Here is a 15,974-nt window from a genome sequence, read left to right as displayed (position 1 = left end):
ACCAAAAGAGAACTACACCAAGACACATTGTAATCAAAATGACAAAAATTAAAGATAAACAGAATATTAAAAGCAGCAAGGGAAAAGAAACAAATAGCATACAAGGGAACTCCCATAAGGCTATCAGCTGATTTTTCAGCAGAAACTGCAGGCCTGAAGAGAATGGCATGAAATATTTAAAGTGATGAAAGGGAAAAACGTATAATCAAGAATACTCTACCCAGCAAGGCTCTCCTTCAGATTTCATGGAGAAATCAAAAGCTTTATAGACAAGCAAAAGCTAAAAGAGTTCAGCACTACAACCACTTTACAAGAAAAGTTAAAGGAACTTGTCTAAGTGAAAAAGAAAAGACCACAACTAGAAACGTGAAAATTATGAAAGGAAAAATCACATCAGTAAAAGCAAATATACAGTAAAGGTAAGAAAACATCCATGCACAAATCTAGTGGGAAGGTTAAAAGTAGTAAAATCATCTGTATTCACAATAAGCAGTTAAGTGATATACAAAACAATTAGATGTAAATCACACTATCAAAAACAGTAAATGTTAGGGGAGAAGAGTACAAAGACAGGGTTGTTAAAAATGCTTTTGAAATTAAGAGATAAGCAACTTAAAACAATCATATAAATATATATATATAGTTATATAGTTATATAGTTATATATATAGTTATATATAACCTCATGGTAACCACAAACCAAAAATCTATAATAGATACTACACAGAAAAGAAAAAGGAATCCAGACATAACACTAAAGATAGTCATGAAATCACAAGAGAAGAGAATACAAGAAGAAGAAACAAAAAGGACCTATAAAACCCCCAAAACAATTAAAAAAATGGCAATAAGAACATACATATCAATAATTACTTTAAATGTAAATGGACTTAATGCTACAATCAAAAGACAGAGTGATTGAATGGATATAAAAACAAGACTCATATCTGTGTTGCCTACAAGAGACTCACTTCAGATCTAAAGACACACACAGACTGAAAGTAAGGAAGTGGAAAAAGATATTCCATGCAAATGGAAATCAAAAGAATGCTGGAGTAGCAATACTTGTCTCAGACAAAATAGATGTTAAAATAAGACTGTTATAAGAGACAAAGAAGAACATTACATAATGATCATGGGATCGATACAAGAAGAAGATATAACAATTGTAAATATATATGGACCGAACATATGAGCACTTCAATACATAAAGCAAATATTAATGGACATAAAGCGAGAAACTGACAGTAACACAATAATTATAGGGGACTTTAACACCCCACTTACATTAATGGACGAATCATTCAGAGAGAAAATCAATAAGGAAACACTGGCTTTAAATGACACATTAGACAAATGGACTTAGTAGATACATATAGAACATTCCATCCAAAAGGAGCAGAATACATGTTCTTCTCAAGTGCATATGGAACATTCTCCAGTATAGATCACATGCTAGATCACAAAACAAGCCTTGGTAAATTTAAGAAAATTGAAATCACATCAAACTAGAAATCAACTACAAGAAAAAAACTGCAAAAAAACCCCACAAAACTCTTGGAAGCTAAATAATATTCTACAAAACAACCAACAGATCACTGAAGACATCAAAGAGGAAATTTTAAAAAACTAGATATAAATGAAAACAAAAACATGATCCAAAATCCATGGGATGCAGCAAAAGCATTTCTAAGAGGGAAGTTTATAGAGATACAAGCTTACCCCAGGAAACAAGAAAAACTCAAATAAACAACTTAACCTTACACCTAAAGGAACTAGAAAAAAATAAGGCCCAAAGTTGGTAAAAGGAAAGGAATCATAAAGATCAGAGGGCTTCCCTGGTGGCGCAGTGGTTGAGAGTCTGCCTGCCGATTCAGGGGACACGGGTTCGTGCCCCGGTTCGGGAGGATCCCACATGCCAGACCCGTGAGTCATGGCCGCTGAGCCTGTGCATCTGGAGCCTGTGCTCTGCAACGGGAGAGGCCACAACAGTGAGAGGCCTGCGTACCACAAAAAAAAAAAAAAAAAAAAAAAAAAAAAGATCAGAGCAATAGTAAATGAAATAGAGACTAAAAAAAAAAGAAAAGATCAATGAAACTAAGAATTGGTTCTTTGAAAAGATAAACAAAATTGATAAACCTTAAGCCAGACTCATCAAGAAAAAAGAGAGAGGGCCCAAATCAATAAAATTAGAAATGAGAAAGGTGTAGTTACAGCAGATACCAAAGAAATACAACAGATCATAAGAGATTACAATGAACAACTATATATCAATAAGATGAATAATGCTAGAAGAAATGGAAAAATTCCTAGAAATGTACAAACTCCAAAGACCAATTACTAGTAATGAAATTCAGTCAGCAATAAAAAAAAAAAAAAAAAAAAAAAAAAAAAAACTCCTAACGAACAAAAGTCCAGGACCAGATAACTTCAGAGGTGAATTCTACCAAACATTTAGAGAAGTGATAACACATATTCTTCTCAAACTGTTACCCCAAAATGCTTCCCAACTCATTCTGAGGCCAGCATCACCTTGATACCAAAACCAAAGATATCACACACACACAAAGAAAATTTCAGACTAATTTACTGATGAACATAGATGCAAAAATCCTCAACAAAATATAGCAAACAGAATCCAACAATACATTTAAAGGATCATACACCATGCTTAAGGGAGATTTAACCTAGAGATGCAAGAATGACTTAATATCTGCAAATCAATGTGACACACCACATTAAGAAATTGAAGAATAAAAACCATATGATCATATCAAGAGATTCAGAAAAAGCTTTTGACAAAATTCAACATCCATTTATAAAAACTCTCCAGAAAGTGGGCATAGAGGGAACATACCTCAACATAATAAAGGTCATATATGACAAGCTCACAACTAATATCATACTCAATGGGGAAAACCTGAAAGCATTTCCTCTAAGATCAGGAACAAGACAAAGATGCTCACTCTTGACACTTTTACTGAATATAGATTTGGGAGTCTTAGCCATAGCAATCAGACAAGAAAAAGATATAAAAATATACAAATTAAAAAGAAAGATGTAAAACTGTCACTCTTTGCAGATGACATGATTCTATACATAGAAAATCCTGAAGACACCATCAGAAAACTATTAGAGCTCATCAATGAATTCAGTAAAGTTGCAGGACACAAAATTAATATACAGAAATCTGTTGCATTTCTATATGCTAATAAAAAACTCTCAGAAAGAGAAATTAAGGAAACAATCCCATTTACAATCACATCAAACAGAAGAAAATTCCTAGAAATAAACTTGCCTCAGGAGGTAGAAGACCTGTATTCTGAAAACTATAAGACACTGATGGAAGAAATTGGAGATATGTTCATGGGTTGAAAGAATAAATATTGTTAAAATAGCCATACTACCCAACGCAATCTACAGATTCAATGCAATCCCAATCAAGTTACCAATGGCATTTTTCACAGAACTAGAACAAATAATTTTGAAATTTGTGTGGAAACACAAAAGACCCCAGATAGCCAAAACAATCTTGAGAAAGAACAACAGAGATGAAGGAATCATGCTCCTAACTTCAGATTAAACTACAAAGCTACCGTAATCAAGATAGTATGGTACTGGCACAAAGAAAGACACAAAGATCAATGGAACAGGATAGAAAGCCCAGAAATAAACCCACACAGTTATGGTCAATTAATCTATGACAATGGAGGCAAGAATATACAATGGAGAGACAGTCTCTTCAATAAGTGGTGCTGGGAAAACTGGACAGCTACGTGTAACATAATGAAATTAGAACATTCTCTAGCACCATACACAAAAATAAACTGAAAATGGATTAATGACCTAAATGTAAGATCAGAAAACATAAAATTCCTAGAAGAAATCACAGGCAGAACTGTCTTTGACATAAATTGTAGCAATATTATTTTTGGATCTGTCCCCTAAAGCAACGAAATAAAAGCAAAAATAAACAAATGGGACCTAATGAAACTTAAAAGCTGTTGCACAGCAAAGGAAACCATTGAGAAAACAAAAAGACATACTGAATGGGAGAAATATTTGCAAATGAAATGACCAATAAGAGGTTAATATCCAAAATATATAAAAGGCTTTAAACTCCACATCAAAAAAAACCCAAACAACCTGATTACAGGATGGGTAGAAGACCTGAGTAGACATTTTTCCAAAGAAGACACACAGATGGCCAAAAGACACATGAAAAGATCCTCAACATCATCAATCATCAGAGAAATGCAAATAAAAACCATGATAAGATATCACCTCATATCTGTTAGAATGGCTGTAATCAAAAAGAACAGAAGGATATATTGTATATCACAGGAATATAGCCAACAGTTTATATGAACTATGGAATACAATTTTTAAAAATTGTGAATCACTTTGTTGTACATTTGAAACTTATGCAATATTGTGCATTAACTATACCTCAATTTTTAAAAAAAGTTAAAAAATAAAAAATTAGGCTTAAATAATTTTTCTACTATTTATTGTATAACAGAATTTTAGAATTTTTGATCCATAGCACAAGTACAGAGAATAAACTATATGAATGAATTGAGAGCCTTTGTTCTTTATCTCATTTATTGTAACTAAGAAGTAGACTTTGAAATTACTGTTGAGCTTGTAAATCCATGGAGAGCTAGGGGCTTATGTAGATAGATTTCAAGGGGTGTTTGTGAACCACCTTAAATTTTAGGCAAACTTTTTTTAGATATGTACATGTCCATGATGTTGATCTGATTCTGTACTCACTCACCATTTTATTTTTCATATGCTATATTTTTCTGGCAATTATAAATTCCATTCATTCACTCAGTAATTCGAATCAGCATTTTTAATGTGTCAATTATTATATTTGTGGTTATGGTTATATTTTAAGTGGTTTTCTTGTATATAGCTGTGTATAGATAGTATAATGCTGAGTATTGCTTTTTCCTCTGATCCTCAATCTCTCTCTATCTTTAATGGATATATTTAGACCATTCACATTGGCTATAAATATTAGCATGGTCATATTTAAATTTATCATCTTGCTAGCTGTTTTCTATTTGTTGATTCGTTCTTTGTTCCTTTTTATTTTCCTTTCCTGCCTTCTGTTGTATTATATTTTATAATTCAATTTCAGCTCCAGTAATGGCTTATTAGTTATACATTTTTTTAAAAAGTAAATTTTTTTCATAGTGTTTCACCTAGGATTTACAATATATGCCTTCAATTTATCAAATCTACATTCAAATACTATTATAGTATTTCATGTGCAGTGTAAGAAACTTCACATAGTGTACTTTCAATTTTGCCCTCCCTTCCTTTGTCATTATTGTTATTAATTTTACATTTTCATGTATTTTAAGCCCCTTCATTTCCTTGCCACATGGCTATTCACAAATGGCATTCTTTCAGGCCAGCAGCAGTGCATCTCTCTTCTTTTTTTACCTCTAGGCCTCCTTTTAAGAACTCACTTTATTAGGTCAGGCCCACCCATAATAAACTCCCTTTTGATGAAATCAACTGGTTAGGGACCTTAATGACATCTGAAAAAAATCCATTTTCCCATATAATGTATCATATTCAAAGACCTGCACTTGTGATTATACAAGAGCTTGCCTCATTAGGGGCCATCTTAGAATTTTGCCTAATGCATTTATTTAAAGACCCTGTGTTATAGTTCCAGCAGCTGGGTATGTTCTGTTTATTAGTTTATTTCTTGATGATGGGCTTTATTTGTGTGTGTGCCTTGTAATTTTTGATTAAATACTGGAAGTTGTAGGCAGAAGAACAGGAGAGACTGAAGTAAGTAATATTTACATGTGTAAATGGCACTTCTTTTTTTTTGCTCAGGACTTTGTTTTGGGGGTGTTGAGTAAATCTAATTAGGAGTTGTGCTGGATTTTGTTGTCGTTAGCATTACCTTTAGTATACCATAGGTTTCGAAGTCGTCTAGTTATGGGCTGCTGTTACCCTGTGCTTAATGTGGAGACTGAGGTGCAAGAGAGTTTTTCTCAGTGTTCCTGTTCCTCCCATAAGCTTTCAGCCATTCCTTCACACTTTTACCACTGTAGAGACCTCTCTCCACACTCTTATCCCTCTGCTCAGTAGCAGACAGCTGTTGCTTGTTAATCAGTACTAGGCTTGTCATGGGAGCAAACTAGGATTTTCTGTTATGCTTGTCTAGCATCAGTCATAGGCAGGCATTACTTTGGCATTGAGAGTGAGACTTTCTCAGTATTCCTATCCTTCCATCTCTTAGAATCAAAGCTGTAGTCTAGTTTGGGTGAGAAATTCCTGCCTCTTGCCAGTAGCAGTAGATGTCTGCAGAGTGTTGGTGTAGAATCTTGGGCCCATGACAGTTTCCTATGCCTCCTCAGGGGGGCTTCAGTTAGTTCAGTTATTCAATTATTTCTCCAAAAGCAATAATTCTTTGTTTGATGGAGAGAAAAGGATTTGCTAATCCTCCTCCAGTAGCTTGAGACTTTTGATTTGTAGAACAAAAGGGTCTGGGAAGTCATGCGGGACATGTTAAGTGTCCCGCAGTAGGTGCTATTCACCTCATGCATACCTGCTTCACCAAAGGAGTCTTCCACCCTGGCCTCAGTCTTTCTTCTGAGCACTCAGTGAAGGGTCATGAGAAAGAGATTGCAAGTAAGTTTGAATTCTCGTGGTTCAGGGTCCTCAGCTATTTCAAACTGACCTACTAGCCAATACTTGGCCTTTAAGAATGTCTTGACATTTAAGCTGAATTCTTCTTACCCACTTGTGTTGGTAAGAACAGTGTCACCTCCTCTCTGCTGTACTAAGTGTGTGAAACTGTTTCTGTATCCCATCACTCCCTGAAGGGATTTGTCCTTTTTCCAAATTCAGTTTACTTGGATGCCATGAGAAGTTCCCTGACTTGCACAAAAAAAGTTATGATTTTATTTTTTTGATTCTTTGGCTTTTTCTTGTTAGGGTGAAAGTGACATTTTTGCAGCTTTCTATCCTAGGTAGAAGCAGAAGTCGAAGGATATAGAGATAAAATAAATATAGTTTTTTTTATTGAGCTCCTGTTACCAGATGCTGTGATAAGCAATTTATGAACATTCATTCTCCACAGCAACATCAAATGCTAGGTATTCTTGTTTCTATCTTACAGATGAAACAACCGGCTTTTTTCCAGAGGTTAGAGGGTAAATGCCCCCAAAAAGGATTTATACTTAGTTCTGTCTGACTCTAAAGCTAATTCTGGTACTCATTGTTGCCTCTGGAACCAAAGAGTCTAGAAAGATAAACTGAAGAAGTTTATAAAACTAACCATGTAACAGTGGTATAAATGCTGTTATAGAGGCACACACAGTACTTAGGGAAACAAAAAAGAGGGATCTCCAAACTGAGAGAATCAGGAATGTCTACCCAAAGATATGATTTCCAGAATGCTTCTTGTTGGATGAGTAGGAATTAGGCACAAAGGGACAGATGATATATGCCACACTTTGTGCCCACTCAGCTTCTTTTGAATATCTTCTTACATATATTTTCCACAGTATGCTTCCCTAAAGTGGAAGCCAGTATTTGGTTTCCCTGTCTCCCTTGTGCAAAAGGAAGGAGAGAACTGAGTTATCATCTAAAACCACCAGTTAGAATTCATGCCTGCAGTTTTGATTGGAAAGAGGCCATGCATGGAGCCCATTTCCTGAGAAGGTGACAGAGTATGCTGGGAGGCACCCCACCTTCAGAGGCAGTAGAAACAGAAGTCCTAACAGCAGTGTCCCTTGTTCAGTGTCCTTGCTCTGATATATGTGTCCACTGATAGTTAGGGGCAGATCAGTGATATAACTTAGGCATTGTTCTTGGCTGCTTTGGCTTCATGTCTGACTCTCTGTGTTTTCCAGAGATTCTGTGAATTCTCTAGTATTCATTAATAAATTCACTTTTTGCTTAACTGGACTAAAGTAGTTCTGTTGGTTATAGTTAGGAATAATTTTTGAAACAGACACATTTCAGGTAGAGGTAATATTTGGCAAGACTTAGAAGGGAAAGAACATGAAGCATTCTGAAAACTAGAGCTGTGATAGTAATTTGGCATTAATGGAATGAAAAGTGGCTGAGGGAACATACTAGAGATGTTGATAGGCCTCATACAATGGATGTTGAATTATTTTAATCAGGAAGGTGACAGGATCATATTTGTGTTTTAGAAAAATCTCTCTGGCAGCCATGTAGAAATGGACTAGAGGGGGATATAAGTGAGAAAAGAAGCAAGGAAACCTATTAGGATACAACTGTAGTACTTACAGTGAGAGATTGAGTCCTTGATTAAGTCAGTCATTGTATGGATGAAGAGCATGGGACAGAATAAGGAGATATTCAGGACATACAAGAAATTTAAGGGGCTTCGCTGGTGGCGCAGTGGTTGAGAGTCCGCCTGCCGATGCAGGGGACATGGGTTCGTGCCCCAGTCCGGGAAGATCCCACATGCTGCGGAGTGGCTGGGCACGTAAGCCATGGCTGCTTAGCCTGCGCGTATGGAGCCTGTGCTCCGCAACGGGAAATGCCACAACAGTGAGAGGCCTGCGTACCGCAAAAAAAAAAAAAAAGAAAGAAATTTAAGATGTTGATTAATTATATGTGAGAATGATGAAGAAAAGTGGTTCTGGAATGATTCTCATGTTTCTAATTTGGGAGATTAGGTAAATGTTAGTGCCACTCACTGAGGGAATATAAAAGGAGGTAGGAATGTATAGTGAAAGTTTGACAAGTTGCAATTAAGTCAAAAAGAGATAACCACTAGAAAACTGGATATGTGAGACTAGAATGGAAGATAAAGATTTCTGAGCTAATAATGTATAGATGATTGTAGACATCTTAATGATGGTGAGATCAACCAGGTGGTTTATGTCTTGAGAAGAGAAAGAGGAAGAGGATACAACCCTGGGTATATCAACATGTAAGGTTTGGTTGGAGGAAATAATGAACATAAAATAGACTGAGAAGGAATAAACAGGAGATTAGGGGGAAAACTGAAAAGTAAAGAGATTAATTGGTTTAGATCCACATTAAAAATTTTTAGTTAATACAGCTATAGGATGTTTACTTGTGACCTTGGGATGGACATTTTGGTAAAGTGATGGAGCCAAATAGAGGGGTTAAACAAGGGATAAAAGGCCACTCTTTTTAGTGACTAGGGTATGAAAGGAAGGTGAGAATTGAGTTATCATCTGGAGAAAGATAAGAAGGTAAATAATCATAAGGTCTGCTACATGTCTATTGGTATGGGTGACTTAAATAACATAGGGTAAAAGAACTGCAGGGCTAGGGCTTACATGAAGCACCTACATTGACCTTGAAGTTGTTCAATACGATAAGAGAACTTGGAAAGAATGAATAAGCCAAATGCCATAGTCCTTGATGAATGTGAGGCAATGACAGAGAAGTCAGCAGACAAAATGGACAAGTAGGCAGTCCATTTTGACAGTGTGCTTACATGACATACACTTCAAAGAGGAGAGGTTTTTTAATGCATGGAAGAAGATGTATAATTGTAAGGATTGCCATTCCTTTTCCTTCTAAATTCCACTACTGTATGTGGAGTGATATTGTTAGGAGATTGGACCGTGCTCTGGGGAGAGACTGAGGCTATCAGGAGTTTCCTAACTTTATAATGAAGACACTAGGAAGAATGGTGGCAAAGTCAGGGAGAGAGGGAAGCAGTGAGAAGATGAATGGGGAGAAAGATGAGAAGTGCAGAAGAATGTTGGGAGGAGAATGTGGGATGAGAGAGAGAGATTATTGGGATAATTTCGAAGTGTGGCTGTGACCAAAGATGACATGGAGGTAGGCCTAATGGGTTGAAAGTTTCAAGTGAAACTCAAGTCAAAGTATCAGAATTTCCTGTACAGGTCTGAGGCCCAAAGATCTGGAAGCTCTGACCTGCTCTGATGGTGGTCTTAGAAGATTCATGATGCTAATAGACTTTGATTGTGTTTAGAGTTATAAACAAAATATTGTTGTAAAGTATGGCTCTGAGAAAGTCTCAGGCAGGTAGAATTAATCAACCCCCACATTTTAGAAGTTTGGAATTGCACCAGTTTTCAGTGACTAAGGTCATTCTCTAGATGTATACAGATATGGCCTAAATTGTTTCAGATACCTTCTTTGTTAGAAAATGTTAAAAGCATTCACATTTATGCAGAAAATTAGCTCAGGGAGCTGACAGAAATTTCTATACAGGCAATGATCACGAACGTCTTTAGTTGGTTTTCACTCATTAGTTCCTTTATTCATTTAGTCAATCAGCTCATTCAATCATATATTGAAATACTGATTGCCAATGACACAGTTTTCAGCCATTACTAAATGTTTAGGAACTTTAGAAGTGTTGGCCAAGTGTATGAACTCTGAGGGGGAAGTTATAATAATCTTCTACTTAAGCAGATTCTCGTTGTGTTCGGGATTACAGGATTACAAATCTCATAAATAACTTCATTCAAGCCATGAATTAGACATTATAATTTAACAGATTATTTACTTAATGATCTTATTATATAATTAAATAATGATCTATGTTTTATGATTTATTTTGTTGTTCATGACACTTTGCAGTCAGCACAAGTGGCTAAAAAACAGTTTATGTATTCTGGAGGTCTTCCTAACCTGCCATCTTCTTCAAATCCAGAAAAAAGTAAAATGAACCTTCATTCTTTGCCATGTGGAAGGACAAGTTTCAATCTAGATTTCTGCACATTTTTGTGGGAAGCAGACATATTATTAGGGCTACTTCTGGCATCAACCCAAACATGGGATTTAGAATTTTCTCCTTGACTCCCTCCTTTAATCCAACCACAAATACCAGTCTGTGGCATGTAGGAAATTTTAATCTGCAGGTCATGGGAAAAGGAATACATCAAACATTGCATACCTACAATGGAAAAATCATATGCCAAACATTCCTGTTCCTGTAAGCTCTTTTGGCCACCCAATCCTATTGGCCTTTTACCCAATTTCTGCTCCCTTAATGTCTCTTTTTTCCCTAATCTTTTATTTTTCCTCATTCTTCAGTCCACTTTTTCACCCAAAGAAAATGAAATTAAAGCAAGATAAATAAATGGGTTATTCTTATTTCATGGAAAATAATTTATCTCTCTCTTGTTTTTTGAGATACAATTTCCAAATCTCATCTCTTGCTCTTCATAATTTATCAAAATCTTTTCTTAAAGAGCAGCTCTCTTTTGAAAATATTACTGGTACTAGCTGTTTAGAAAATATATAAACATACTACTGATTACATTTGCATTTGGTTTTACAAATGCTAAGTACTCTAGCCTGCTGGACTATGTGAAATTAAAAACTGTTTATGAATGTGCATGAAAAAGCACACTTTTCATGCAGCATCATATTGATAAATATAAGGCAAATGAATCTGTGCAATTTCAATTTGTCTTTTCAGAAACTCTCCTAGATGTTACTTTTCATTTAGTTCTTATTAACACTTTATTGATTTTGAAAATTGGGATAGTCTATTTTCTGGGAAAGCTATTAGACCATTTTTTTCACTGATACTGACTATATAAAGTTGTGTTTATGCACTGACAAATATATTGAACACCCACTATGTGCTATGCCTTAGGGAAATGGAATGAGTTGACAGTTGATAAGTGGGAGACCAGGGAGCAACCTGAAGCAAGCCTGAAACAAGTGTAGTAACAGTGTGGCATTTTCAATTAGTAGCTATTGAATTGAGTGTAGCAAAGTGGTTCTCCTGAGGGCTCTTTATATCTTTCATATGTGGTCATCATGTACTAGCTGATATAGTTTCAAAATTTGCTTTTCCTAAAATGTTCAGGAAATTCTGCCCTAGATGGTGATCATGCTTGCTTGATAATTAAGTTCTTTACTTTATGGAACTAAGGTTTTTAGCTTAAATGTTTTTAACTTAGACATACATGTTTTAAAATCACATTTCCTAGCTTTATAGCATTTCCTCAGATTAGATAGATATCACTTTTTACTAAAGTCAAATTTAAAATTTTGTTTTTGGCAAAATTATTCTATAAGGAACACAGAAATTTAAACATATAATAGTATTACTAATATAGAAATAAAACTATAAGAAATATAACTTCTTAAATTTATATCACTAATCCACTCTGTGACTTAAATGAAAGCTATTTTTAGAAGCATGGCTAAAACCTTAATCACCTTATGATAGTTTCTCTAGCTAAACAAATTACTTCATAGCTAGATACAATTACATGGAATACCTTCTTATCTGATCAGAAAATTAATCAGATCATATATATTTTTTTAGTGCTGTAGACAATGAGGTAGACAATGCCATGAAATCAGCCAACCTTCACTCTTCACTTTGACTCACTATATACTTAACACACACTGTTAATGAGGAAAAGACTGTTAATGATGAAAGATGTTGTCTTTTTTTGCTTCTATTAAATTAATTCAATTCAATTCATTCATTCATTCAACAAATGTTTATTAAGCACCTACAATATGCCAGGCACTGTGCTGGGTGCTGGGGATACAACTGTGAACAAGATAGACAGTCCCTGCCCTCAAAGAGCTTACAGTCTAGTAGTTAAACAGACAAGTACACAGGCAATTACAATGCAGTATGGTAAGTGCTGTGATGGGGACAAAACATCAAAAGGACACCTAACTCAGTCTCATGGGCAGGGGCTGGTAGATAGTCATGGAAATCTTCCTGGGGCAGGTAAAATATGATTTGAGTACTGAAGAATGTGTACCAGTGAATCAGGTAAAGAGGAAATAGGGAAGTGTTATAGTTTGAGGAAATAGAAAATGCAGTGTCCCTGCTTTTGAGGTTCATTTATGGGCAGCAGAAGTTGGGTAGAGGGGAGAGAATTCATGGAAGAAATAAGTAAGGGCCAGATTATAAAGCAATTCATTTGCTTTGCTCAAGAGCTTGCAATTTTTCCTGAGGGAACTCTATGTGTGTGTGTGTGTGTGTGTGTGTAAGCTATCAGATTTGCACTTTTTAAGATTGCTCTTACTGCAGCACAGAAATTGAATGGGGGACGAGAATCTTGAGAGTTGAAGCAAGGTGATCAGTCTTTCAACTTTTCCAATTTTACCTTCCATGATATCACACCCATTTCTCTTCAGCTCATATACTCCTTAAACAATCCATTGACAAGCCAAACTTTGGGTCACTGCTCACCTATAAGGTTTTTAACACCTGTAAAAACTCCACCTATGAAAACTCAACTCATCCTTCAAGGCCAGACTTGCAAAATCATCCTATCTTGTGCTTTCTGCCAAGATCTCTAAGTATTGTGATGTTTATCTGTGTTATGGTACTTATTATTTCAAATGATCTAAACCTCCTTTTGAACCAAGTTAATTTAATCCCTACATAACTGAGGTGATTTTTGTAAATAAACATGTATAATTTTCAACAAAGACTAATTCTTCATACGTTGTCTACCACAAAATATTATTAGTGCCTTCAAATTATTTAAATGGAACAATGGGAATGGGGAGAGAAGCCCAAGAGACACATTATTTTATGCAGCAAAATACAGCCAAGTAAAATTTCAGTACATAATTACCAGGTATGTTGCTGTTATGACAATGATTCATTCCCCAATTTAAATACTCCATCTTTGACAATTTAACTGCTAATGAAGCAAAGATCCGTTAAAAAGAGTAGCTTACTATGCAAAAATAATAAGGGCTTGCTACATTTTTAAATATGGCCCACAATTTACTTCTACAATCCCACCTATAGTCTTACAATTTCTCAAATAACTTTTATAATGATAAGAAAAAACTTTAAGCTCTGTAAATATTTTAAGAATGTCTGTTGTTTATTCTTTTTGGTGGGTACAAAAACCACAATTTTGTACACAGAACAAGATTATAAATAATATAGATAATATGAGTGACCCGTAGTCTCTTCTGAGTCTACATTGTGGACTGATGATTTTACTTTAAAGTTGTCTTCATTTTGTTTTTGTTCCTGGTAGTGAGACAAATGTAATCTGTGGACACTGATTCATGTGACAGAGTGAAGGTTACAGCAAACAAGAAGATGACCAACAACTTTTATTTTAAAAAAGTCTCTAAAGTTTCTTACAGTGGTGGCATTTATTTCAATTATTGCAATGTATTGTTCCCTAAGATGGTTAGAAAAAAGAATTGTGTTGTCCTCTACCGAATTTACGTCAGTTAAAAAGCAAGCATGTTTCAGTATTTGTTTTCTCCAAAGTAAGTGTAAATACTTCCTTTAAATTTTTTCACAGGATTTACATGTTTGTTTATTATTTTCTTATCAGAGTTTAGTGATTTTGTTTTCTTGGCTGGATAGTCTTCCATTGAATATATGGGTGTTCTGGAGACACAGGTTAGCATATTCATTGACTTCTGTAACTATTTTATCCCTTGGAGTGAAGACTGAGACCTTTCTGAGCAAGAACTTCACAGTTTAATGTGCTAACTCGCATGTCTGATTAGTTTTTAAGTTCACTCAAGTGAAATCTGTTGCTGTTGATACACCCATCCCAGCTCCCCCCACCCACTCCCCCCAAAAAATTCTAAATTTTGAGTTTTCCTGATATAAAATCTGAGTTTGGGTTTCCGAGCTGAGCTCATGCACATGTTGCTGCTGCTGATGTTCAGCGCCTTAGGATGTACTTCCCGCTCTCAGCCAAAGGATTGGTTTGCGAAGACCTGCACTTAGCATGTCCCTCAGGGCTGCGTTTCCATCAGTCACCAACACAGTTTAATTAAGGCACTCAATTATTTTTTTGGTTTTTATGGTAGGTCTGATGCAATGACAGCCAATCCTGAACTTTGTCTAATTGCAGTTCCAGTGTGTACAGCCTTTGGGCAGTCGGGTGTCAAGACGCGGCCATTTTCACCTACACTCCCAGTGATGGATAATCTGGCTTTGTTTCTTATGGCTTCAGAAAAGGTCAGCTGGGTTGCATGGAAAGGAAACAGAAAGAACGTGGAGTGTTACAATATTTCTGTCTTTTCAACAAAATATGACACAACAAACACCAAAATATCAATAATTAGACATCTGCATTTTTTCCATATTCTTCTGGTCATATGAAAACTGCTTATCACAGGAAAGAAAAGCTCAACTACCTGGAAGAATAAATCACTCTAGAGTTTGTGGTCCTATCTGTTTAAGAACTAATTCTGAAATCATAAAACAAGATTTTGTTTGGCAAATCTGGGCAGGACACATCTTTCAACTTGCTGCACTCTACACCCTGGTATTTCTAGTCCAACTTAAAAGCTTCTTTAGGTTTGACAACATTCTTTGTTTGGATCTTTTTTTCTTGTTATAAAATGTCTTAACAGTTAAATGATTGTACTTTTAAAATTGTGATGAATTGTCTAACCAAACTATATATATATAGACTATTTATGACAGATATTCTTGTCTTCAGAACACAGATCTATCCACAGATACTTTCATTCATTCACAGCAGCTATAGATATGACCCAGAATAGGACAATTAGTGACATAAAGTTCATTCTATGCCTACTATGGAAGTTAAAGTTCATATTTTAAGAAGCTTTAAGTGGTTAAAGGGAAGTGCACTGAAAGGGGGCATGTTTCAATGCCTCACTGAACGGTCATCACTGGGGAAGTTCCCGGATTGATGTTATGGGGTCAGGTCTCATTATATTCTTGTTCTGTCATATTAGGTAGAAGGTAACAATACTACACTGAGGAGAAACAGGCAGTGTTATTATGAAAATCTACTTGCTGTTCATTCATTGCCTTTAAATTCTTTCTAGTAGCTGAAATTTAATGTTAAAATCTTTCTAGTAGCTGAAATTTAATGTTAACTCAAGAAGAAATAAGGTAAAGGAGATATTCCCTAAGTTTGTTGTGGCTTATTATAACTTTCTCATAACTCATATTGTGTCTTAATTCCCTGTTGTGAATTTAAGTTTACCTAATTCTTTAGGAAATTCCATCC

At 35.4% G+C, this 15,974-nt stretch overlaps 1 protein-coding gene across 2 annotated transcripts in view; it reads right to left on the bottom strand.

Annotated features, from left to right (window-relative positions):
• Positions 1-14,669: 14,669 nt before the first annotated feature.
• GRIA4 (glutamate ionotropic receptor AMPA type subunit 4) overlaps positions 14,670-15,974 on the bottom strand; it is a gene marked incomplete at its 3' end in the record, with an annotated part of 508,329 nt that continues 507,024 nt past the window's right edge. For both annotated transcript variants that reach the window (XM_079928097.1, XM_079928096.1), the window contains exon 16: positions 14,670-14,952. In XM_079928097.1, coding sequence (XP_079784223.1) covers positions 14,788-14,952 — 165 coding nt within the window. The remainder of the gene's footprint in view (positions 14,953-15,974) is intronic.

Source organism: Stenella coeruleoalba, assembly GCF_951394435.1.
Source record: "Stenella coeruleoalba genome assembly, chromosome: 8".
Lineage (NCBI taxonomy): Eukaryota > Metazoa > Chordata > Mammalia > Artiodactyla > Delphinidae > Stenella > Stenella coeruleoalba.
This window is presented reverse-complemented; position numbering and strand designations above follow the sequence as displayed.